The 24,484-nt window shown below is 42.2% G+C and overlaps 1 protein-coding gene across 1 annotated transcript in view; it reads right to left on the reverse strand.

The window, feature by feature from the left end:
* Positions 1 to 5,022: 5,022 nt before the first annotated feature.
* The window catches only part of SH3BP4 (SH3 domain binding protein 4), a 74,182-nt gene continuing 54,720 nt past the window's right edge, over positions 5,023 to 24,484 (reverse strand). The window contains exons 2-5 of the mRNA XM_075317470.1: positions 17,488 to 17,692; positions 12,242 to 14,598; positions 10,660 to 10,848; positions 5,023 to 6,812 (exon numbers count right to left, since the gene is read on the reverse strand). Of these exons, the coding sequence (XP_075173585.1) occupies positions 6,588 to 6,812; positions 10,660 to 10,848; positions 12,242 to 14,598; positions 17,488 to 17,605 (2,889 nt within the window). The 5' untranslated portion in view covers positions 17,606 to 17,692 and the 3' untranslated portion in view covers positions 5,023 to 6,587. The remainder of the gene's footprint in view (positions 6,813 to 10,659; positions 10,849 to 12,241; positions 14,599 to 17,487; positions 17,693 to 24,484) is intronic.

Genomic DNA, 24,484 nt, shown 5'->3' on the forward strand with positions numbered 1-24,484 from the left:
TTAATATAGTACTGGTGTTCTTTTGCTAAATAAAAATTGATATTTTCTATTTGACTTATCTCGTGATCCCATTTTTTACACACCTCCTTGTTCTCTTTGCATTGCTCTGTTGTTATAGGTGTGTTTTATGGATTGACCCCAACTCTTATAGCAGTGGTGCCCTCATAAACCTTTTTTTCTCCCACTTACCATATTGCACAAGGTGCAGCAAGATACAGTATGCTGTCCAGAGTCCAGATGTGCATTGCAGCTGACAGGGGCCACTTTGAGCATCCAAGTTAAATGAGCACCATATGCCTGACCAGCATTCAATGTTTTGTCGGGGTCATGGGTTTCATATCATAGCATTTCTGTATGCAAGGTGTCGATTCGTATTGAATTGATGATGCCCTGCAACTATGCAATTCACTTTTTTTCTCTCTCGTTCCGTTTTTGAGATAAAAATGCTAACTCCGTTGTTTTCCACCAGGTGGCGCTATAGGTGGTTTCATTGCGTAACAGGGTAACATCAGGGGCGATACCTCACAGTATTCAGTGACACGCTAAATATTTCAAACACAGCACCAGTTTATGCTGTGATATTCTCACCAACGTCAACATGTAATGCCTAAAAGTCTTGTACGCAGACATTGTAACATGGAACGGATTTTCCATCTTGAAAATTCCGCCCCTAGTATGACGAGCTTCATGAATGTCTATGAGACTATGACACTCAGGTTGGGAGAGCCACACCTATTCCATGCATTGTGGTCTGTGCTCGGACCAACTTGCATGAATGTGTGAAATAGCCCTAAGGTAGAGTGGATCCAGCCAACAACATAGAAATATATACAGGATAACATATGGCAATGAGAATAAGTCATGTGGTTGTGGAGGTGATCGTTTTACAAAAGGTTGGATTTACTGGGGAAATTTGTGATGAGAGAGACAACCCACAAGAAAAGCCGCCCATAAACAAAGCTAGCTCCACCGAGCTCTATCCCTCTCTACACCTCCCTACACAAAAACACTCTGTTTTTCTGAGCCTTCTTGTGTTTTCTATGCTTTTTTGGTAGAGCATATCTTACCACGACCACAAAAGAAATGGCCAACTAAAATCTGACGCTAGTTCCTGTTATCTTCTCTGACATATTCTGTTGAGGTCAGATGTTGGAGAAAGGGTAAAAAACAAAACGCGCTGCTGGGAGGAATAAACTGAAGTATATAAGGCTAGGTTCACATTTCCGTTGTTTTAAATCCGTCAGGTCCGTAAGCAACGGATCAGTCATTTTTTAGATGTCAACTGAATCCTGTGAAAAAACTGATCCGTCGCGTCCGTTACATCCGCTGTGTGTCCGTTTGACGGATCAGTCATGATCCTTTTGTGTTTGGGACAGCCCAGTGGGTGTGCCAAACATGCTGGGCATGCTCAGTAGAGCATGGCTGAATCCAGCGCTGGATTCCGTCGTAAAACGGATTACAATGGAATCCAGCACCATAGACATCCATTACAAGCTTGACGGATTCCTGTGCGGTGCGTTAATTTTGATGGCCCGAAAAACATTACATTCTGCGTTGTTCCCGCCCGGCGGTCAGTCCAAAAACAACTGACCGCGGCGCAGCGGATGCAACGCAAGGTAGTCAGTCGCAATCCGCCACTAATACAAGTCTATGGGACACAACGGAATCCGCTGAACGGATTGCGTTGTTTACCATAGCCGCAGATTGTGACTGATACAATTTATTGGAAATGTGAACCTAGCCTTAAAAAGGTTGTGATCTTTATTTCTACGCGTTTCGGAGGCACAGCTCCATCAGGATAAAAAAAAATTCACAGATGTACATTTTTTTATCCTGATGCATGAGCTGTATAGAAATAAAGATCACAACCTTCATCTATTTTGATTATTTATTGTTATAGCACCATTTATTCCATGGCACTTTACATGTGAAAGGGGTATACATAATAGGGACAAGTACAATAATCATCATGAACAATGCCCAAGAGGGCTCACAGTCTACAATTCAATTTATTCCTCACAGCAGCACGGTTTTTAACCCTTTCCTTCTCTAAAATTGATCTCATATCTTCCAACAGGGACTGCTGCCGCTCTGCTTATTACACACACCATCATAGTAGTCAAGACTCCTCACAACTGCTCCAAGTGAACAACCTGCCCCTTTATTATCCAATCCCACTCGGATAAAACCCTATTGCGCCTCTTTTTCTTTCCAGCTTCCTCACCATATTCTGTTGAGAGTTGCGAGGCCAACCATACACATCAGACCATTGCTGATCCTGCCACTATAGGAGTGTTCTTTTATACTAGAATTGCTGGAGTGGAAATTATACAAAGGCCATTCATCCAAATGTCAGTCTATGAACCAGGGCTGTGGAGTCGGAGTCGGAGTCGTGGAGTCGGAGTCGGAGTCGGAGCTCATTTTGGTGGAGTCGGAGTCGGAGTCGGTATAAAATGCACCGACTCCGACTCCTAAAATATATAATAAATTGGGGACAGGAGTGCAATGCAGAATGTGCTGAATATTTTACTAAATAATAACATTTAGTATATTGCTTATATTTAAGTGAAAAATTTATTGTAGTACAATGTGAACATCAGACATTTAATTGTTTTTATGATACAATAATCAAGATATTTGGATAGAACATAAAATATTTATTGGAATACAACTTTAGAACACAAAAAACTAATAAATTGTAAATATGTAATATATATATATATATATATATATATATATATATATATATATATATATACACACACACACACACAGTGTATATACACACACAAGATATATATGTAATCTACTGTATATTACATAGTGTATTACATATTTACAATTTATTACAGTTTTTTGTGTTCTAAAGTTGTATTCCAATAAATATATTTTATGTTCTATCCAAATATCTTGATTATCGTATCATAAAAATTATTAAATGTCTGATGTTCACATACACATATTCATGTACTACAATAAATTTTTCACCTAACTAAGCAATATATGTAGGAGTCGGAGTCGGAGCCGGAGTCGGAGTCGGAGCCGGAGTCGGTGCAAGAGAATTTGAGGAGTCGGAGTCGGAGTCGAAGGTTTGGCTTACCGACTCCACAGCCCTGCTATGAACACATGGATGGCTCGAGATGGCCAGAGGGGGAACTGCTCTTACTGAGTGGTTGTATACCATGTCTCAGATAGTACAATTGCAAGCAGGGGTCCTACCCAATAGCATCCACATACCCTAGTAGACATGATGAGGAATACACAAAGCTTAACCTCAAAAGTATGACCAGTCTTTAATGCTGTGCCAGATTTCTGGCTTAATTTGAGCCAAAAAATATTGGCGTATATATGCCTTGTACAAGGTTTTGTGCTTTAAACCCGTTTTTCCCATGCATCATTCAACAAAACATGGGGTGAGCCTTAATTCCCATTTATAGGAGTAGATAATCATGAAGATTTGAACATTTATATCTCATTTTGTACAATAATTGTGTAATGTAAATGGGGTGAACAACCAAACATGTCCAAACACTCATTCATCACATAGGTTATATTAGTGAAGTTTCTCACTGGTTGTGCAATGAAAATATGTATAGAAGTGTAAATGTAGGAAAAATGAAATTATCATAGTTACATAGGCTGATAAAAGACCTGGGTCCATCTAGTTCAACTTTCCTCCACCAATTATATATATTGTCATTAAGTCATTTATAACCAACAGTGTTGTGTGTACTGAGGAAATCATCCGGCCCTTTTTAAAAAGCTGTTATAGTATCAGCCATTACTACCTCTTGTGGTAGGGCATTCCACAGTCTGACTGCTCTAACTGTAAAGAACCCTTTCCTATTTAACGGCCAGAATCACCTTTCTTCCACTCACAGTCAAAAGTCCTATCATAAGTCCTCAGCTTCTTTTTTGCGCAGTTTAAAAAGGAATTTGTTATTAGGATTTTTATAACCAATCTGAGAGGAACATTATTTAGGGGCAGAGACTTGAATTCCAGTGATGGGTCAACAAAATGGGCGATTATTGTAGTTTTGATAAAATCACCGTTTTATCTGCTGCAGATTTAGCAGTTCTCTGAATGCTGAGCTCTGTATAACCCCACCCACAACAAGCATTGGCAGCTTTGTATGTACACTGTGCATAGCAGATTTCCCCCCCCCCCCCATGAGCCATTTTTTGAATTTAGTATAAGGACTCGCAATTTCATATAGGGATAACCCTTGATGTTGGTTGCGAGCTTGCATATTTTGGGCAAAATATCGTCCAATACCTAATGTATTTAATACATATTATTCATCTTTTTATTGTATTTTTTTTTTAATGCAGAATGCATCCAGGCCCTTTATTGTTGGTGTATTGGGGTGTATGTCCTGTGGGGTGCACTTATTTGGTGCTTGCAACCCGCCTGAGCCAATAGTCTAGACGTCATCAATAGGCTGTAAGCTAGACACAGTGCACTACACGTACCTGTGTGACTGGTGCCCTATGCAAACTTCATCTGCGTGCATGTGTGATATTAGGCAGTCACCTCCTACATTAATTGGTAGGTTGTGAGTGGTTCTTTTGTCAGTATTTTGCACCTATGATGCCCCCTTCTTTATCATGGGGACCTGCTGCATCCTGCTACTGAATTGGTAATCTGGCCTGGTATTGGTAAGGCTATTTTTTTAATGACCTACGTGAGCCATTTTTACACTGTGCATAGGCAGAAAGCTGCCAATCAGTGGAAAGGGTGGGGTTATACAGAGCTCACTAATATTGAGGACCACATGGCAACAGATTTACTAATCCGCTAGTGATAATCTTTTGATAAAACAGTGTTGTTTTTTTTTCACAACCACAGAAAGCAGCCCATTAAGTGACACATCGCTGGAATTAAAGTCTCTGTCCTTACCTTATGTTGCTGTTAGATTAAGTGGTAAAAACCTGGAGGCAAATTCCTTTTTACTTTGATCATTTTTTGTCCATCTCTAAATACACCGAATGTTAGAATGAAATAAACATCGCATCTTACAATTCTTTGACCTTAGACTTTTATTAGACTCGTGTGAAATGAATGCGAGGTAGTTAAGAAATCTGTCAGAAATAAGTTCACAAGACACAGAAAAGGAATAAAAAAAAGAAAGGACACATCTGCTCCTTGCCCACATCCTCCAGTAGTAAAAGCTTTTCGCTTGGTGTCCACCATCCGGTTATTGGACTATGCAGACGTGCAATGAAGAACTAAAACGATGAGGATGGAGTGAGCAAGACTCGTCAGCCCACCTGTCTGTTGGGAGGGGTGAAGGTATAAGGCACAGCAAAAACACTTACGTCCTAGGGACCGGTGGACCAGTTAGGAAGTCAGATTGAGACTGAGAACACTAACTCATAAAACCAGGCAGACTGTTCTTATTTCCAGGTAAAGGCGATTGAAGTGATAACCTGATTAGACTGCATTGGTTAATAGCATCCAGTTTCACCAACTAGATCCACTTTATGTATTGCTTTAAACAGGCACGTGTGACAAAAGATTGTCCTGTAGATGTCCTACGTTACACTTAGCGGCCTTTCAAGCTGCGTTCCGATCTCAGTTCAGTGGTCCCGTTGGGGCATCCGTCCGAATCCCCAGCAAAACGAGTTTTGGACATATGTGCCTATGGGGCCATTGACTATAATGGTGCAGATGGAATCTCTGTGTGCTCTGTCGTGCACCATTTTCGGGAGTATACACTTACTGGAGACGGAGAGCCAAACGTAGTAGATTGCATCTGGGTGTCCGTCTCCAATAGGCATATACTCCCGAAAATGGTGCATGACAGAGCATAAGGTGATTCTGCCTGCACCATTATAGTCAGTGGCCCTGTTGGTGCATTCGTCTGAAACCAGATTTGTGGGTGGTTCGAAAGGAAGCCCCGACAGGACCACCGAACGGAGATCGGAACACAGTATCAAAGACCCCTTAGGGGAGGGTTCTGGGACATAACTACATATTTACAAGGCTACATTAAGCCAAAATGAAAAAGTTAAAAATCACATGGTAACAAAAAACCCAATAGGGGAAGGTCATATAAAATAATCCATGCAGAACATGAACTACAAGTAACAAACGACCCTGTGCAAGGAGGCAATCAACAACTATGAAGAAGAAACGCAGAAGGATAGGATTAAAAAGAAAAAAGTGAACGCATTTGTGCTCATTCAGAAACCATTCATAAGGAGTCAGGAGGATTAAATCTCCGGCTCACAAATCACCCTGTGTCTCTAAACCATCCCCAATATTTACACTGTACACAATCCCTAGAGATAGAACAAACATGAAAAGGGAACTAAAAGCCAGGGTCATCCAGTGTACAGACTAACAAAGGTATGTCTGCATGGATTAAAAAAATTAAATAGGTGCAGATGTAACCCCTTGCCAACGGAGGAGTCAATCTGTTTCACTAATTTACATCGCTCACGGGAACATTACACAGCACTAAAGGTGCCAAAATTGTACAAAATTCACAACATTAAATATCTGACGGTAACAGTCCAAATCTAACAAGTAATGCATTAAAAACAGGCATTCGGTGCCCAGTCCATCCATATTAATGTGCAGGTCATATGACGCAGTCCTCCTGCTCCTGTGTGCTGAAAGCGTTCGCTCTCAGAGTGTCCAAAGAATTCACGAGAATGAGCGTCCCTGTGAGATGCTTCCACCTCTTGGTGATGGGACTGCGCATTTTATCCAGGCCTGTGTGGAGCTCCTGGATGACGTCTCGGTAGCTGTCCCCAATCTGCGCACTCCAGGTAAGAAGAAAGTCATAGGCTGGCTTCCACATGGCCTGAGAACAAAAGCAGAGTGTTACAATGAATTGTTAGCTCCTAGGGTACATGGATGACTTCTAGAAGGACTTGCTAGTGCCACTGTATTGATGAGTAGACAATATTAAGAACTAAACAGCACAAGAAAAAAAAAAAAAGTTGGCCAAAAGTTGAATTAAAGAAAATTATTTTTTTTTACATAAACTACCAACTTTTACTACTCAGATAGAGTCCTACCCGGATAGATTTCGGGATGCGCTCACCTGGGATGGTTGTAAACACTCACAACCACTGAATAGGGTATGTAGTGAATAGTTTTTGGCTGCTGCAGTCCCCGTAGTGGATGTACAGAAGATATCTTGGATGGAAGGGGGTCACCACCGCGCTGCCGTGCAGAAAAAGATATCAGAGTTTGATATGCCAAATAGTGATTTTATTTCTCTACGCGTTTCGGAGCTCAGGCTCCTTCATCAGGAGAACCTTTGTTTCCTGAGCTCCGAAACGCGTAGAGAAATAAAGTCACTATTTGGCATATCAAACTCTGAAGTCTTTTTCTGCACGGCAGCGCAGTGGTGAACAGCTTTCATCCAAGATCTCTTCTATACAACTTTTAACGTTAAGAGAGAAAACAGTTCAAGGTCTGTGTGCCACTTTTCTGGCATCCAAAACTTGCACATTGTATTTTTCACACCTTGAACAAAATTTTGATTTTTTTTTTTTTTTGTGATTTTATTCCTCCTCTTCATTGTTGTGTCAGGACATTTTTAGATGGGCAAGTTAGAGTTTTGAAAGACACCATTAAATAAAATAAAATCTCTATTTTTATATAGAGCTAACATATTCCAAATTGGGGCTCACAATCTAAATTCCCCATCTGTATGTCTTTGGAGTGTGGGAGAAAACACATGCAAATGAGGGGAGAACAAACTACTTGCAGATGTTGTCCATGGTGAGATTCGAACCCAGGACCCCAGCGTTGCAATACTGCAGTGCTAACCACTGAGCTACCGTGCTGCCCATTCATTTTACCATAACTAGGAAAAAATTTGCAATTTGCGTTTCCTTTTTAATGTGTTCAGTGTGCAGTAAAGATGATGTGACAACACCATTCTGCAGGTCAGGAAGAATATGGTCATAGTAAATTATATGTATTTTTTTTATTTATTTATTAAAAGCATTTGGTTTGTGTTGCTATTTTCTGAGACCCATAACTTTTTTAGATTGCAGTCAAAGTTGTACAAAAGACTTTTTTACATGGCTAGCTGTAGATCTATTCATCAGCTAGGGCACCCAAGGATTACTCAGTTGCTGTACTTAACCTCCGTCCGGCTGAATAGGTACAATTGTAACTATTCCCTTTTTAAATTGCAATAATTTTTTTTTTCGAAAAGCCGTAGAGGGCTGAAATTTCGTGACATCTCAGCAGTTTTGGTCCAGAATATATTGGCCAAATTTAAATAAAATATCTCCACCCCCTTCCGAGATAAGGGGTCGAGAAATTTTGGCAAAATTATGCAGCCTGACAAAGGTTAAACAGCAGCGATCAGAGCAAGCAGTGACTGCTGCTGTTAGAGGTAGGTGAAGGCTGTATAACACAACTGGCACACGCCATGTATTGAGAAGGCTTTGCTCTATATAGTATCATTTTAACAATTTGATAAATTTGGTGTGAATGACAAAATAATTTCCCAAAAAACAGACTTAAACAATTGCGCTGCTGATAACCTGATCAATTTCCCCTTTTGCAAATTAAAATAAAAAAAAAAAAAAAAAAAAAAGAGCTACCATGATGGTGACCGGTCTGCAAACCGTGTCCTACAGGGAATAGTTAAAGGATCTGGGAATCTTTAACTTGCAAAAAAAGAAGGCTAGGAGGAGACTTAATAGCGGTCTACAAATATCTGAAGGGATGTGGAGGGATCATCCTTATTCTCATTTGCACATGGAAACACATAAGCAATGGGGTGAAACTGAAAGGGAGAACATACAGATTAGATATTAGAAAAAGCTTTTTGACAGTGAAAGAGATCAATGAGTAGTACAGGCTGCCACGAGAAATGGAAGACTTCATGGGGCTTGACAGACATGTGTGGGATGGTTTAGTAAATTCTGTACTCACAGGGGGTTGGACACAATGACCCTGGAGGTCCCTTTCAATGTGATCTAATCCTTCATGTACAAAGATTAAACAATTACCCATGACGTTAGCGGTGTTTAATGGATTATATCCAATTTTTGTGGAAAGGAAGAAAGACCAGTTAAGGAATGTCTATTGCCTTAGGACAATATGGAATGTTGGTTGTTTGGGACATCTCTGACTGAATTAGCCATGTTGGATGTTTTTTAACAATCCGCAAAAAAAAGGCAACACGCTTGGACATTGGTTTTTTGAAAAATAATGTACGTTAGACACTCAGTCTGTAATCGGTTGAAATGAACAATCGTTTGTTTGACCAAAACCGCCTAAAATCATTCATTATGGGCTACTCTGGCTTTTTCGGACAATTTTTATAAGAAGAAATCAATATAATCCAAAATAAAAAAAAAAAAAAAAAAAAATAGATAGAGATATATAGATATATCTATCTATCTATCTATATATAAATATCTCTATCTATCTATCTCTCTATTATATATCTATCTATACATATATATATCTATATCTCTCTATCTATATCTATATATGTATATCTCGCCATAGATATCTATATCTCTATCCATATCTCTCTATCCATATCTCTCTATCCATATCTCTCTATCCATATCTCTCTATCCATATCTCTCTATCCATATCTCTCTATCCATATCTCTCTATCCATATCTCTCTATCCATATCTCTCTATCCATATCTCTCTATCCATATCTCTCTATCTATCTATATTATACGAAAACTCCAAAACATATATCAAGAGAAAGAAACTGAGTCATATTCCAAACTGTGAATGAATAAAAGTACTTTATTATTGAAAACCAGTACCTTGTACTACCACGGTGCACACTATTGCTGGGTTATACACTAATCCTTACATGTGCAGTCTGTGCCATTTATTTCATATGTGCCGACTTGTTTAAAAATTTTGGCCACCATACAACTCTGGTGCTCGAGCTATTGGGCCTTGTCACCTCTTTATTCATTTTTCTTTAGTGAGAATGGCTATATACACCTATATATACAATCTTGGTTATTCAGTAGTATGGCTCCTCCTAATCCATGTGGTATAGTGCAATATAGTGTACTTGATATTTAATTAAACTATTTTTACATCCCGTATTTATCTAAATTGATCCTTGCTCCGATTTTTACCCTTTCCGCATCCCTTGGTATATGCTTGTCCACTTTCCTGCACTGTTCCTTCCCCTTTGTGTACTCACCTTGAATTATGAATTTAAAAACTGGTTTTCAATAAAAGTATTTTTATTCATTCACAGTTTGGAATATGATTCAGTTTCTTTCTCTTGATATTATACATTTTTATAAGATGTGTTTGGAAGCCATTAGACTGCGGTTTTTCCTTAAATGGCAGTGATCTGAAGATCACAGTAATTTTGGTTGACATAATATCAGTTAAGCTTAAAATGTGTGTGTGTAGAATTAAAAATACAGGGCTGCTTACTGCCAAAAATCATGCCACACCTGTCACAGGTTGTTTGTAGTATTGGACAGCCCAATACATTCAGTAGAGCTGAGCCGTGATGCCAGACAATCTATAGTCACCTGTGATGAAGCACTTGGGGTAAACTGGTGATACATTTCTAATTCTGTAGTTTTGATGGAGTATATTTAGTGAAATGTTATGTTTTTACATAGTCCTTGAATGATATCAGTGTGATGTGACAGCATAATGTGTTGGACGTGAACCCTCTTACCTCACTGTCCAGCATTCCATTTTTGTCACGGTGGGGGGCTTCATAGCCTTCCATCTGTTGTCTTGACACTTTGGCTAGTTTCTCGGCCAGCTCTCGCCAACGTTGCGCAACCTCAACTGCAGTCGTGAGTAATACAAAATCCTGAATAAGGCGGACCACCAGCCCTTGGCAGTCCATTTTCAGTAAGGCCTATAGGACGCAACAAGAATCATGATATAGACGTTTATAATAAACAGCTTAAATCACTGTATGGTAATACAATGCAAATTCTGTAAAATAGTGATGAACCAAAAGTATATTTCTTCTTTGTCTGATAATTGTATTCACAAATCAGACAAAACCTTTGCAAGCCCAATATTGGTCGTAGTAAAGAATTTGTTTCAACATATGCATTTAAAGCTTTTTGGTTAAGAACGACTAAGGAAAGTGGTGAAGCTGCAGAGGATAAGTAAGATTGATTAACATTTTTAGGCTAAAGGGTTGGTCTGGGTGTAAGAAATGACAAAAGGTGAAAAATCTGATTTAAGCTACACTTTCAAATAATTTGTTGGGATATTTTTTTTTTTTTTTTTTTTGTTCTTACCTACCACTAAAACACTACCTTCAAAACAAGACATTTGTGCCACTGATGTGTTTAGTGCACATTAGTACAATATATCTAGCTTAGGCAAGTCAAACAACCAGTTGTGGAAAAAAAAATGCTTCAAGAAAGTTTGCAAACAGCGATAAGCAAAAAGTCACAAAACCCTGGACCCTGGTATGATGTACACTTCGATACTCCATGGCAGCCGGAGCAGGACAGTGCCAACTTCCTCGGTTGGTCCTCGATTGCCGGCATCCTGGCCACCACTCGCGTCAATTAGACCTAGTATCTAAAGGGTGCTTTACACACGCTGCGACATTGCTAGCGATGTTGCGAGCGATAGCACCCGTTCCCGTCGTTCGTGCGACATTTGATCGCTGCCGTAGCGAACATTATCGCTACGGCAGCGTCACACGCACATACCTTTCCAGCGACGTCGCTGTGACCGCCTTACAATCCCTCCTTCAAGAAGGAGGAGAGTTCGGCGTCATAGCGACATCACTGCGGCGTAACTAAGCGGCCGCCCAATAGCAGAGGAGGGGCGGAGATGAGAGGCCGGAACATGCCGCCCATCTCCTTCCTTCCTCATTGCCGGTGGACGCAGATAAGGAGATGTTCGTCGTTCCTGCGGCGTTACACATAGCGATGTGTGACGCTGCAGGAACGACAAACAACCAGCGGCATGCACCACCAACGATTTTTGACATTTTTGCGATCGTTGCTCCTTGGTGTCACACACAACGATATCGCTAACGGCGCTGGATGTGCGTCACTAACGACGTGACCCCGACGATATATTGTTAGCGATATCGTTGTGTGTAAAGTACCCTTAAGCCTCACGTTACCTCATGGCATTGTGCGAGCCTTGTAATTATTGGTAACAAACTATAGCAACATTGTTTGTGAAAAGCAAAATGTACTACATCTCCCAGAAAGAACAAAATAAACAAAAACCAAAAGCAGGTTGATGAAGAAACTTCATTCAGAAGTCATCCTTACCGAAATCAGCTCCTTTTGGAAGGACTTTCTTTCCTTGCCTTCATTGTTGTTGCACTCCTCCTTTAGTTTCTCCAGTACAGATGCCACCCTTTCAGTCTCATGCTCCAGTTCCACACGGCAAAAGTAGGAAAGGGGTAGATTTCCATAACCAAGGGCATCAGCAAAGGATCTCCAGCTACCAATGTTCTCCATTAGCAAGGTCCGAACTGAGGCATAAATATAGGTTAAGAACTTACAAGGTCTCAGGATCTGCTCTAAAAGGGCGCTCGTTGTCAATTCTGATCCAGAGAAAAGGTTCGGTTTTGCTTTTCCTACAACGAGTATATTTTTAGCATGAATCAGGCCTATTTTGCCCTGGTAATACCCAATGTACCACTCTTTAGTCCACAGTTGTCCCTTTAGTCGAATCTTCTCTTCACTCAGAAGAGCCACCACATCTCCCTTCTTGTACTCCAGTAGATAGGGATTTTTACTTTGCCGCACAACAGTTTTTATTAGTTTGCCATATTTTAAGTTGGTTATCTGCCGTTCCTGGAATGTCGGATACTTACATGTAACAGCCAGTGGAGATAAAACTATTTTTCCAACTTCTTTTTTCTTAAGAAATCTTCTTGGTCCCGTAGATTTAAGGCCAGTTTTTGGAGGAGGCCTTGGGGTTTGTACGCAGTATTGTGATAAGATGTTACCTACTTCATCTCTAACCTGCACCCGGAGAGTGAAATCGGAAAGCTGTGCAGGGTCATGGCAATTAATTGGAAAGATTAAGCGGCTGATTTTACCCAGTTTGAGTTGAAATCCTCTTACAATCTTGCCCTGGTCGCCGGCTTCCACTCTATAGTTGGTCATGTTGGAGAAAAGGCAAAGTTTGAGATCCTGAGGTTTGGAAAGGACAAATTGTTGTTTTCCCCATAGCTGTAAGGTTACTGGTGCTGCCCCATGGATTTGATGGTTTACCTCATTAACCAAAAGTGTCTTAGGAGCACAGTCATGACCAAATATAGCAAGTACAGCTTTAAATGAAGGATGAATATGCTTGGGGCCATAAAGTCCAACAGTTACCTTCTTGTTAACATACTGCCACACCGTAGAAGGAGGTACCATCATCTGGGCTTGTACGACCATCACAACATACATAACTGGTTCTAAATTTTCCAAATTAACTTGTACGGTGTCCCCATATGTGTAGGAATGAGGCAATAAGTTGTAAGGACCTTCTTTAGCATCACTACGCAAGCATTTTATGGCAACGCCGCTTGGAGCAGGTATATTACATCGCAGTTCTACAGAGACTTTGACCTCTAAAGTCAGGGAGGTCTGCACCTCCATATTGCTTAGTTTGATTTCCAGCACCGGGCTTACCGTTGTGCACCTATCATTGTTGAGTTCCAGTGGGGGATCAAGCAAGGCTTTGAGAGAGATTTGCTGCGTCTCACCAGAAGCTACATGTCCTTCTGGGACATGAATACTAATGTTTGTATCCGGCAGCTGCACGGCACCCCCTGAGCTGTCCAGCCTGCAGACAATGCTCGTTTCCACAGGCTGAGTCTGACCCCAGCCAGGATTCTGGCCCAGCAAGTCCAGATCATGGCAGGACCGGGCCAGCTTGCGGTGATTGAGCCATGCAGTTCTGAAATCTTCCCTGCTCTGGAACTGCTCAGGAGCTGGGGACTTGAGACCAGCAAAAAAGCTACCCGTGGCTGGATTATCAGACTTTGCCTGGAGAATGGACAGCTCGGAGAGGCTGTAGGAACGTTTGCTCCGGAAGAATGGGTTATCCCTCTTTACAGGAGCTAGCTCTTCCATTAAATTGAACTGGTTGGCACGTGGTAAAAACTCTGAAAACACATCATTACTAGTTTCTGTAGAGCTAGCAGATGAAGGTGCTAATGGATCAAATATCAGCAAATCCACCGAATTTCCAGAATCTGGAGCAACGTTTTGTGGGGTATTCACTGGGCCATTCAGAAAAGGGTTTGAAACAGGTCGCAAGAAGGGGTTGTTGTTATTTGTTTTAACAGAGTTCTGATTAAGGATATCAGTCCATTCACCTAAGAGATCCAGTTCTTTAACACCTTCATCAACACTTTCCATCAATCCATCTATCATACCACTGTCGCTGAGGCAGGAGTCCCGATAGTTGACAGGTTGTACATAGGCAGATGGTATGTAACCCATTTCTGTTGTATTGTGGGCATACCACCATTCACCTCCAGACGTGTCCAGCACATATAGGTGTTCTCCTTTAGAAAATTTCAGGGTGGTAAAGTTACTGGGACAATAATCCTTAATAGCCACCACCTCCTTTACATTCTCCAGCGATGTAGGACTGTCGATACGCAAAGAACTAGGTGACAACACTGAAAAATATAGAAAAAAAAAACCAAACAATAGATTACTAAACAGGATCAACAAATTTAACTAAATGCTACTAATTTTAGCCGAATGCTCAGAATATTTGTCCTTGGAGTTTACCAGCAGTACAAACTAATACTAATCCGGCCCCCGCATGCGGTTTTTGCCACTGCGCATGCTCAGTAGTGTGCCGCAAGCGGCAAAAACCGGACGGGCCGCATGTAAAAAAAACTTATGCAAAGGATGCGGTTTTGTCGCCGTATCCGTTGCATAGGTTTTACAGCCGGATTGAGCCGCACTGCTCAAACCGGATGTGTGAAAGCAGCCTTAGTGGGTTCAGAGCTAGACTGCTGGAAAACTGCCCTACGAGCTACTGGAAGGCAAGTAGATGTAACAGAATTTTAGTTACTGATTTGCATAAATGTAGAAGTAATCATAAAAAGCATAATGGCAATATCTTACAAAAGGAGGGAAAAAAAAAAAAAAGAAGCACAATCCTCAAAAGCAGCCCGTGATAGGGGTGGGGGAGCTCATGCACTTTATACTAAGTGAATATTATTTACAGTAATCCCTATAGTGTTTATGATAAATACAACGCAGAGAACGTGGCAATTAAAATTTGGTAAAGACCAGAAAAATACGACAACATGATAACACGATAAAATTCTCACACACGTGGGAACATTTTGGAAGCAAAATGTACACGTGTGGTGAGCAAAAAAAAAAAATATACGGGATTAAACTGAAAATGAACTGGTCAAAAATAAAATGCTGAATTAGGGGGCACTTTGGCAATCTGACATATAATGCAACTTTTCAGTAACTAAGCAGGATAAAGCCACAGAAAAAGTGAGAAGCAATAAACAGAGAGGGTCCCTGCAGCGGTGCTGCAAACTGCTCTATGGTAGATATGTAAAGCCAATCAAATATACTGATACAATGGAACCTCGCTTAACGAGTAACCCAGTTAGCGAGTATTTAGCCTAACGAGCAAGGCTTTCTGTAAATTTGTAACTCGGTTTACGAGAAACCCTTGATGTACGAGCAAAATACTCACCGCACACACTTCCGGTTCCGTACATCCACCGAGCCCTAACCCGCTCTTGCAGTCCACACAAACACACACGCACGCACGCACACACACATATATGCTCACCTTACCTTCCATTCCCTCGCCGGCTTCCTGGAACTTGCATGTATCGTGTAACCAAGGCGATCGATGCCGGACTTTCAGCTCCCAGAGCGCTGACATCAAAGGCAGGAGCCTCTTGCCTCTGATTGGCCAGCGCGCTGCCAACTTCCCCTGTCAGGCACTACTCAAAGGCAGCACGCTGGCCAATCAGAGGCAAGCAGCTCCTGCCTTTGACGTCATCACGCTGAGTGCTGAAGGTCTGACATCTGATGTCTTGGTTACCCGATACACGTCTTCTACGAGCGAACTGCAAGTTTCAGGAGACCGGCGAGGGAACGGAAGGTAAGGTGAGCATAATCTGTTTTTGTGTGTTTGTGCGTGCGTGTTTGTGCGTGCGTGGAATGGCACAATAGTGCACCAGGATGGGACATTTAACAAGTTGTGGAACGAATTGTCTGCATTGCAATGATTTCCTATGGGAAATCTTGCTTTGCTGAACGACTAACTTGATTAACAAGCACAGTCCCAGAACGGATTGTTCTCATTAACCAAGGTTCCTCTGTATAATCTTTTGATTTAATAATTAAATGGATAGTCCAAAGTGAAACATAAATTTCATTTAAATCCCTATTTGATGCTAGAATCTATTTTCTATTATACTTTAATTACAAATTTGCTATTGTTCCCTCATCTACATTATTTAACTGCTATTCTATTTATTTTTTCTATTTCCTGTCTAATGATGATTTGTTCGAGAATCCTAGTGCATGCTGGGATACTCAAACAAAGTGTCATCAGGGGACAGAATTTGTGGCAGTGACCTCTGCTTCTGCCCCCTCCCTGAAATGAAGCATCATCATGACACGGATTTCAAAGTCTGTTCTGTCCCTCTGTGTCCCTCCCAGAACTGTGTACTGCGCACTCTGCAACGTGCACAGCGATAGCTCTCCTGTCTCTTGTTGGCTCAAATCTGTAATAATCAGCCACTAACAGAGCATTGTCTATACCCGGCATGCAGGGACTAGCACCGCCTCCACTGATTAAATCCCTGGTCTCCTGCATGCCGGGTATAGACACAGCTGTTCCAAGCAGATTATTACACATTTGAGCCAACAAGAGAGCAAGCGCTGTGCACTGCAAACCACACAGTGCAGGGAGGGACAAAGCGACAGACCAGCCCCTGAACCAGCATTTCAGGCAGGAGACAGAAGCGGCGATCACTGCCCCAGACTCTGCCCCCTGATGACACTTTGTTTTAGTATTCCAGCATGTACTGGGATTCTTAAACAAATCATCATCAGACAGGTAATAGATATAATAAATAGAATAGCAATTAGATAGTGTAGTTAGGGAATGGTAGGGATTTTTTAATACAAATATATTAGAAAATAGCTTAGAATATAGCATCAAATAGATAGAGATTTAAATAAAATTTACTTTTGCCTTTGGACCACAAATTTAACATATATTGGTAGGAAGGCACTTTTAAGAGAGTAACTTCCCTAAAATTGTGTCTAATGGTATTATCCCATTATCACTCAGATAGACTATAAATATCAGGTATCTTTTAAAGGCAGCAGCATGTGGTGAAAGGTGTAAAATGTTATTATATGTACACTAACTTTTTTTTAAATCATCTAGATAGATAGATACACATACAGTACACGCGCATATTTATTGGCTCCTCTATGACGCAATCAAAACATAATTCAAATGTGACAATTTAAAAAATAAAGTACAGTGAATATCTTTTGTAGCTTACCTTTGACATCACTAAGGCTCTGATCAGGGGCGCTGCTACTAATATCAATGAGTGTTCCCTCAGACTTGCAACGTGGCAGACCATTAGCGTTAGCGGACCGAATCTTTTGTGCAGCCATATTGCTGAATCTCTCCAGAGATACTCAGCGGAACATGTCCTCCTACTGGATCACTTTTACGATATGGAATGTGGAGATGGGAAGCAGCTGAAGAGAAAAGAAAGATTAGTTAACAAGCCAATTTCAAAAGCAGCAACATGCAGCATTGACAGAGCGAACAACATTTTCACTATATATATATATGTATGTATATTTGCCTTATTCTGTCTGTCTGTCTGTCTTCCTCCAAAATTGTGTCCTTACGGTGACACAAAGCTGATTGGCCACTGGGCTCGCCATGGCCCCGCCCCCCGCATGGATTGGCCGCTCGCCCAGGCAACTCGCCCACGCCCCGCCCCCTCACGCAATACACACTCGCTCTGGCCCCGCCCACCGCACGCATTCCCCGAACCGACTGACACGGAGCCACGACTCCCAGGTGAGTGCTGTACCCCCGGGAGCCTACATCAGCGTACGCCGCCAACCAAGCTGACAAATACCCTTGCATTGCTGGGGTTGCCGCTGTATGCTGGTGTGGGCTCCCGTGCGAGCGGGGGACGGGATACGCTGGTAACCATGGTAGCATAGTTACCAGCGCATCAAGGTCCTGCAGCGGCGGAACATACACACACACACATCACATCGCATCCACACACTCACAACATCCTGGGATATCGCTTGCAAACACACCACACACAAACCGCGCAACACACACACACACACAACGCTACAGACACACAGCGCTCCACAAACAACGCAACACACGCAACACACATACAACACCGCTATCACCCCCCGCCACACCCAGAACATGTACAGCCCCTACACAAACACTTGGTAACTACACACAACAACATCTATATAAATAACAAAAATCATACATGAACTACACAAAACGTAAATTCTAGAATACCCGATGCGTAGAATCGGGCCACCTTCTAGTATTATATATACACAGTACAGACCAACAGTTTGGACACACTCTCTCATTCAAAGAATTTTCTTTATTTTCATGACTCTGAAAATTGTAGATTCACATTGAAGGCATCAAAACTATGAATTAAAACATGTGGAATGAAATACTTAACAAAAAAGTGTGAAACAACTGAAAATATGTCTTATATTCTAGGTTCTTCAAAGTAGCCCCCTTTTGCTTTGATTACTGCTTTGCACACTCTTGGCATTCTCTTGATGAGCTTCAAGAGGTAGTCACCGGAAATGGTTTTCCAACAGTCTTGAAGGAGTTCCCAGAGATGCTTAGCACTTGTTGGCCCTTTTGCCTTCACTCTGCGGTCCAGCTCACCCCAAACGATCTCGATTGGGTTCAGGTCTGGTGACTGTGGAGACCAGGTTATCTGGCGTAGCACCCCATCACTCTCCTTCTTAGTCAAATAGCACATAGACAGCCTGGAGGTGTGTTTGGGGTCAATGTCCTGTTGAAAAATAAATGATGGTCCAACTAAACGCAAACCGGATGGAATAGCACATCGCTGCAAGATGCTGTGGTAGCCATGCTGGTTCAGTATGCCTTCAATTTTGAATAAATCCCCAACAGTGTCACCAGCAAAGCGCCCCCACACCATCACACCTCCTCCTCCATGCTTCACGGTGGGAACCCGGCATGTAGAGTCCATCCATTCACCTTTTCGGCGTTGCACAAAGACATGGTGGTTGGATCCAAAGATCTCAAATTTGGACTCATCAGACCAAAGCACAGATTTCCACTGGTCTAATGTCCATTCCTTGTGTTCTTTAGCCCAAACAAGTCTCTTCTGCTGCTTGCCTGTCCTTAGCAGTGGTTTCCTAGCAGCTATTTTACCATGAAGGCCTGCTGCACAAAGTCTCCTCTTAACAGTTATTCTAGAGATGTGTCTTCTGCTAGAACTGTGTGTGGCATTGACCTGGTTGATGGTTTTTGCCACTGCATTTGTGGACACTTTCAAAGTTTTCCCAATTTGTCAGACTGACTGACCTTCATTTCTTAAAGTAATGATGGCCACTCGTTTTTCTTTACTTAGAATTTGTATTATGGCAAGAAAAAAGCCGCTAACAGTCTATTCAGTAGGACTATCAGCTGTGTATCCACCTTCTGCACAACACAACTGATTGTCCCAACCCCATTTATAGGGTAAGAAATCCCACTTATTAAACCCGACAGGGCACACCTGTGAAGTGAAAACCATTTCCGGTGACGGCATTCTCTTGATAAGCTTCAAGAGGCAAAGAGTGTGCAAAGCAGTAATGAAAGCAAAAGGTGGCTACTTTGCAGAACCTAGACTATAAGACATATTTTCAGTTGTTTCACACTTTTTTGTTAAGTATTTCATTCCACATGTGTTAATTCATAGTTTTGATGCCTTCAATGTGAATCTACAATTTTCGGAGTCTTGAAAATAAAAAAAAACTCTTTGAATGAGAAGGTGTGTCCAAACTTTTGGTCTGTACTGCACACACGCACACACACACACACACACACACACACACACACACACAGTATTGCAAATCTGCTTTAGGCTGAGGTTACACAATGACTTTGGCTGTGACGCAGGAGATTTGGCCACGATCACTCTATGCTGCTACATTGCAATACGAGTGTGAATTAAGTCATATAGCGACTCGCAACATACTGCAACGAGCAAGTCGTATATAGTCCAATTAATTGCATCTTGTTTGCTGTGGAACCTTGTGGGTCAAAATGTGAACCGATATCCTGCAATGTAGTTACGGCACAGAGGGATCTCCGGTAGGACGACCTGCGTCAAGGACAATATCATCGGGTATCCCCATATTCACTTCAATGGAGCCCAACTGCAATATCAGGTGGAACCCATGGACAAATAAAACAATGTTAGTAGAAGAAGGCAGCCATTTATTTTATTTCCTGGACAAATCCCTAAGTAGAATCATCACATGGATATTTGCACACACCGGGTTCAGACCAATATCAATATTGGAACATTTAGTCTGAGTAACAATTAATTTTATAGTGGATTAAATGGATTACTGATGCCAAATTAAAGCAATTTTACTAAATTAAGGTGGCTCTAGCCCAAAGCTTTATTTCAAAGACAATAATGTACTTTATCTCCAGCGTGAAGAGGAGCTAGATCAGCAATAAACACTTAATTGCTAGATATATTTTACTGCTCAAAGTCTGTGGCTCTCTAAAAGCTACACAAGCCCATGATAAGCAGGCAAGGCAATATTCATTTATCTTTATGAGGTAGTAAGAAAGTGCAATATTTATATAATCCACACACCTGGAAAGTAATTGACAAATGAGACGATAAGGGTTCCACTAGAGGATAGATTACACAGCGACAATGCAAATAACAGCATCGAAACGTGCTCAGTATGAGGACGAGCGGCAATTCCACCATACATTACAGCAAGTGTCTAGTGAGAACAGCGGCTGGGGGACTCGGACGCACCACACTCCCATTTTGAGAGCCCAAGGATGTAAACCTTTTAATTTTTGGTTCTGACAAATGCATTAAATTTCCAGTAGATGAGCCAACTATAAAAAAAAAAAACAAAAAAAACCTACAAATTATTTTTTGCACACTTGATACATTATCAGCGAAATTGTTTCACTTCTCAATTAAGGCAGCTAAGGGATAGCAGATTCAGTAGCCAAGGGGCCGGCAAATGTTTTACCTCTTGTTAAACGTTATAGTCCCCAAAGTAAAAAAAAACAAAAAAAACCCTTACACCAACCCCTGCAGTGTCACCATTCCATTGATGTCAGCATTGGGTTTCCCAGTCACTTGCGTGACTCTGTTAGGTCACGTGTGTGCTGTAGTCAGACAGCGGCCGCTAATGGGCTGTAACGCTGACCCTTTTCCCCTGGATGGCCCAAGGTATGTGTAATCGAAGCGGCTCTTTAGTGCCAGTGATTGGCTGCAACACTCACGTAGGTCATACTAATGCTGGGAAACTCAATGCCGCCATCGCTGGCACAGCGGGAGTGTGGGAAAGGAGTGTACATTTTAGGGTTAACACACACACACACACGTGTACAAATCATATGAGTGCAATCCGATAAAATGAAAAGATTGCACTTGGACCCATGTTATTCAATGGGGCAGTGCAGATCTGAGGGGGTGGGATGTTTCCTCAGCTGTATTCAGCATTTGACTCCAAAATAGGTAGAGCTGCCCTGTCTGCTGATAGCGGCCGGGTACCGCGCATCCTCCTCCCATTCAAGTCAAGAGGAGGCGGATGTGCAGTACCCAGCTGCGGCCATTATTAAAAGACTGTGTAGCTCCAGAACTGAGCAATTCTGGTTACTTTCTGCCGCCACCACCAAACAACAGCTGATCGACACTGGTGCGGGATGTCAGGACTCGGCTGATTAGGCATTGATGACCTTTCCTAAAGGAGTACTTTACACTCTGCGACATCGCTAGCGACTGCTAACGATGTCGAGCGCGATAGCACCCGCCCCCGTCGTATGTGCGACATTTGGTGATCGCTGCCGTAGCGAACATTATCGCTACGGCAGCGTCACATGCACATACCTTGTCAGCAACGTCGCTGTGACTGCCAAACAATCCTCCTTTAAGTGGGAGGTGTGTTCGGCGACATAGCGACGTCACTGCGGCGTCACTAAGCGGCCAGCTAATAGAAGCGGAGGGGGCGGAGATGAGCGGGACGTAACATCCCACCCACCTCCTTCCTTCCTCATTTCCGGTGGACGCAGGTAAGGAGATGTTCGTCGTTCCTGCGGTGTCACACACAGCGATGTGTGATCCCGCAGTAACGACTAACAACATCGTACCTGTGACAGCAGCGATATTGAGGAAAGGAGCGACGTGTCAACAATCACCGTTTTTGAACGATTTTGCGATCATTGATAGTCGCTCCTTGGTGTCACACGCTGCAATGTCGCCAACGGCGCCGGATGTGCGTCACTAACGACGTGACCCCGATGATATATCGGTAGCGATGTGGTAGCGTCTAAAGCACCCTTAAGGATAGACAATCAATGGTAAAATAGTGGACATCCCCTTTAATGTTTCCAGTGAAACAAAATCATAGGCTGACACTTCGTATAAGTGAACTTTCACATTATGACCATTAACAGACTAAACCTAGAAAAAAAAAGATTGAGTAGATACCCTTCAGTAAGAAAATAAGCAATATTAATACATGTGAAAAAACAGGGTACTTAGCTGACAAAATTTTTATCAAAGACCATACAAAATCCATCCCATCATGACAATGTGTACCCATCAGGATGGTCCCTAATGCTAATATATCACCACCTCGCTATGTGCAAACAGGCCTAGAAGGGGCAGAACAGGAGCTAGACCTCACTATGTTGTGCTCCTGCCTATAGAAATCTGAATAGACAAGGCCTGCTGACACATAAGGAGGGGGAGTTACTAGAGTTAGGGTCTTAAGGGTACTTTACACGCTGCGATATCGGTACCGATATTGCTAGCGAGTGTACCCGCCCCCATCGGTTGTGCGACACGGGCAAATCACTGCCACACAACATTGCTAGGCCCCGCCACACGGACTTACCTGCCTTGCAACGTCGCTGTGACCGGCGAACCGCCTCCTTTCTAAGGGGGCGGTTCGTGCGGCGTCACAGCGACGTCACACGGCAGCCGTCCAATAGTAGCGGAGATTAGCGGGCCGAAATCCCTCCCACCTCCTTCCTTCCTTCTTTTCCGGTGGATGCAGGTAGGAGATGTTCGTCGTTCCTGCGGTGTCACACGTAGTGATGTGTGGTGCCGCAGGAACGACGAACAACATCGTACCTGCAGCAGCAACGATATTAAGGAAAGGATCGACGTGTCAACGATCACCGATTTTGGACGATTTTGCGATCGTTGATCATCGCTCCTTGGTGTCACACGCTGCGATGTTGCTAACGGCGCCGGATGTGTGTCACTAACGACTTGACCCCGACAATATATCGTTAGCGATGTCGCAGTGTGTAAAGCACCCTTTATCCTGATTGGGTACACCTTGTCATGATGGGATGGATATGACACTCTTTTGATCAAAATGATGTCAACTAAACTATGTTTTGTACATGTATTAATTAATATTTACTTAATGCAGTGTATCTCTTCACTGTTTTTGTTCAAGGTTTAGTGTATTTGCTGCTTGTCACCCAGGTTTCCACCCACCAATGCAGTCTGTCAGATAAGGAGCACAGCACTTACAAGCTCTTTGTTAATAACTTGTAAGCCCTTTTCTAAAGATGTCAGAACCACTGAATCCAACCAGCTACTGTGCAGCTGTGTTCCTCTGATGGTAGAGAAGAAAAGCGGTCTGATAAAGCAGCATTGGGGAGAGGACTTGTCCAGTACCATGGGGTCAATGTGACCCCATGCAGATTGGAACAACTAGTGATTTTTTTTTTTCATGGAACTAGAAAAGGGCTAAACCAGCAATGCAACAATGCCGCTGATCCAACTGTCAATGAGCATTAGTTCCCCTTTACATCATGTCCAAAAGATCCCCCCTCTTTTGACCTCTAAATAATAAGACAGGAGCTCCGATATTAGGAAATATTAGGGGTCTCCGCTGCTTTTCCTTTGGGTTGAAAGTCAAACCTGCTTCTAGAAGAAAAAAATAAGTTCAGATCTTCACAATGATGCAGAATAATGGAATTTGAGTTGGTTCTAATTCACACAGGAAACAGCGCTTATTCCACGCATGGTAATTGTCGGAATCATTGTGATAACAGTAATTGAGGGAAAAACTTTACTGAGATTCTCAGACTAATTTTACATAAGCCGGAAACAATTGCTGTCTGATGGGATCGGCATAATCACGTGGTCCTGTTACCTATTACACATTATCTAGAATTGTGCTGTATACGGACATAGTTTATTCCGGTGACATACCAGTTGGTCCATATACACACACAAAGTGTCTCAT

The sequence above is a fragment of the Anomaloglossus baeobatrachus genome, chromosome 7 (genome assembly GCF_048569485.1).
Source record: "Anomaloglossus baeobatrachus isolate aAnoBae1 chromosome 7, aAnoBae1.hap1, whole genome shotgun sequence".
Classification (NCBI taxonomy): domain Eukaryota; kingdom Metazoa; phylum Chordata; class Amphibia; order Anura; family Aromobatidae; genus Anomaloglossus; species Anomaloglossus baeobatrachus.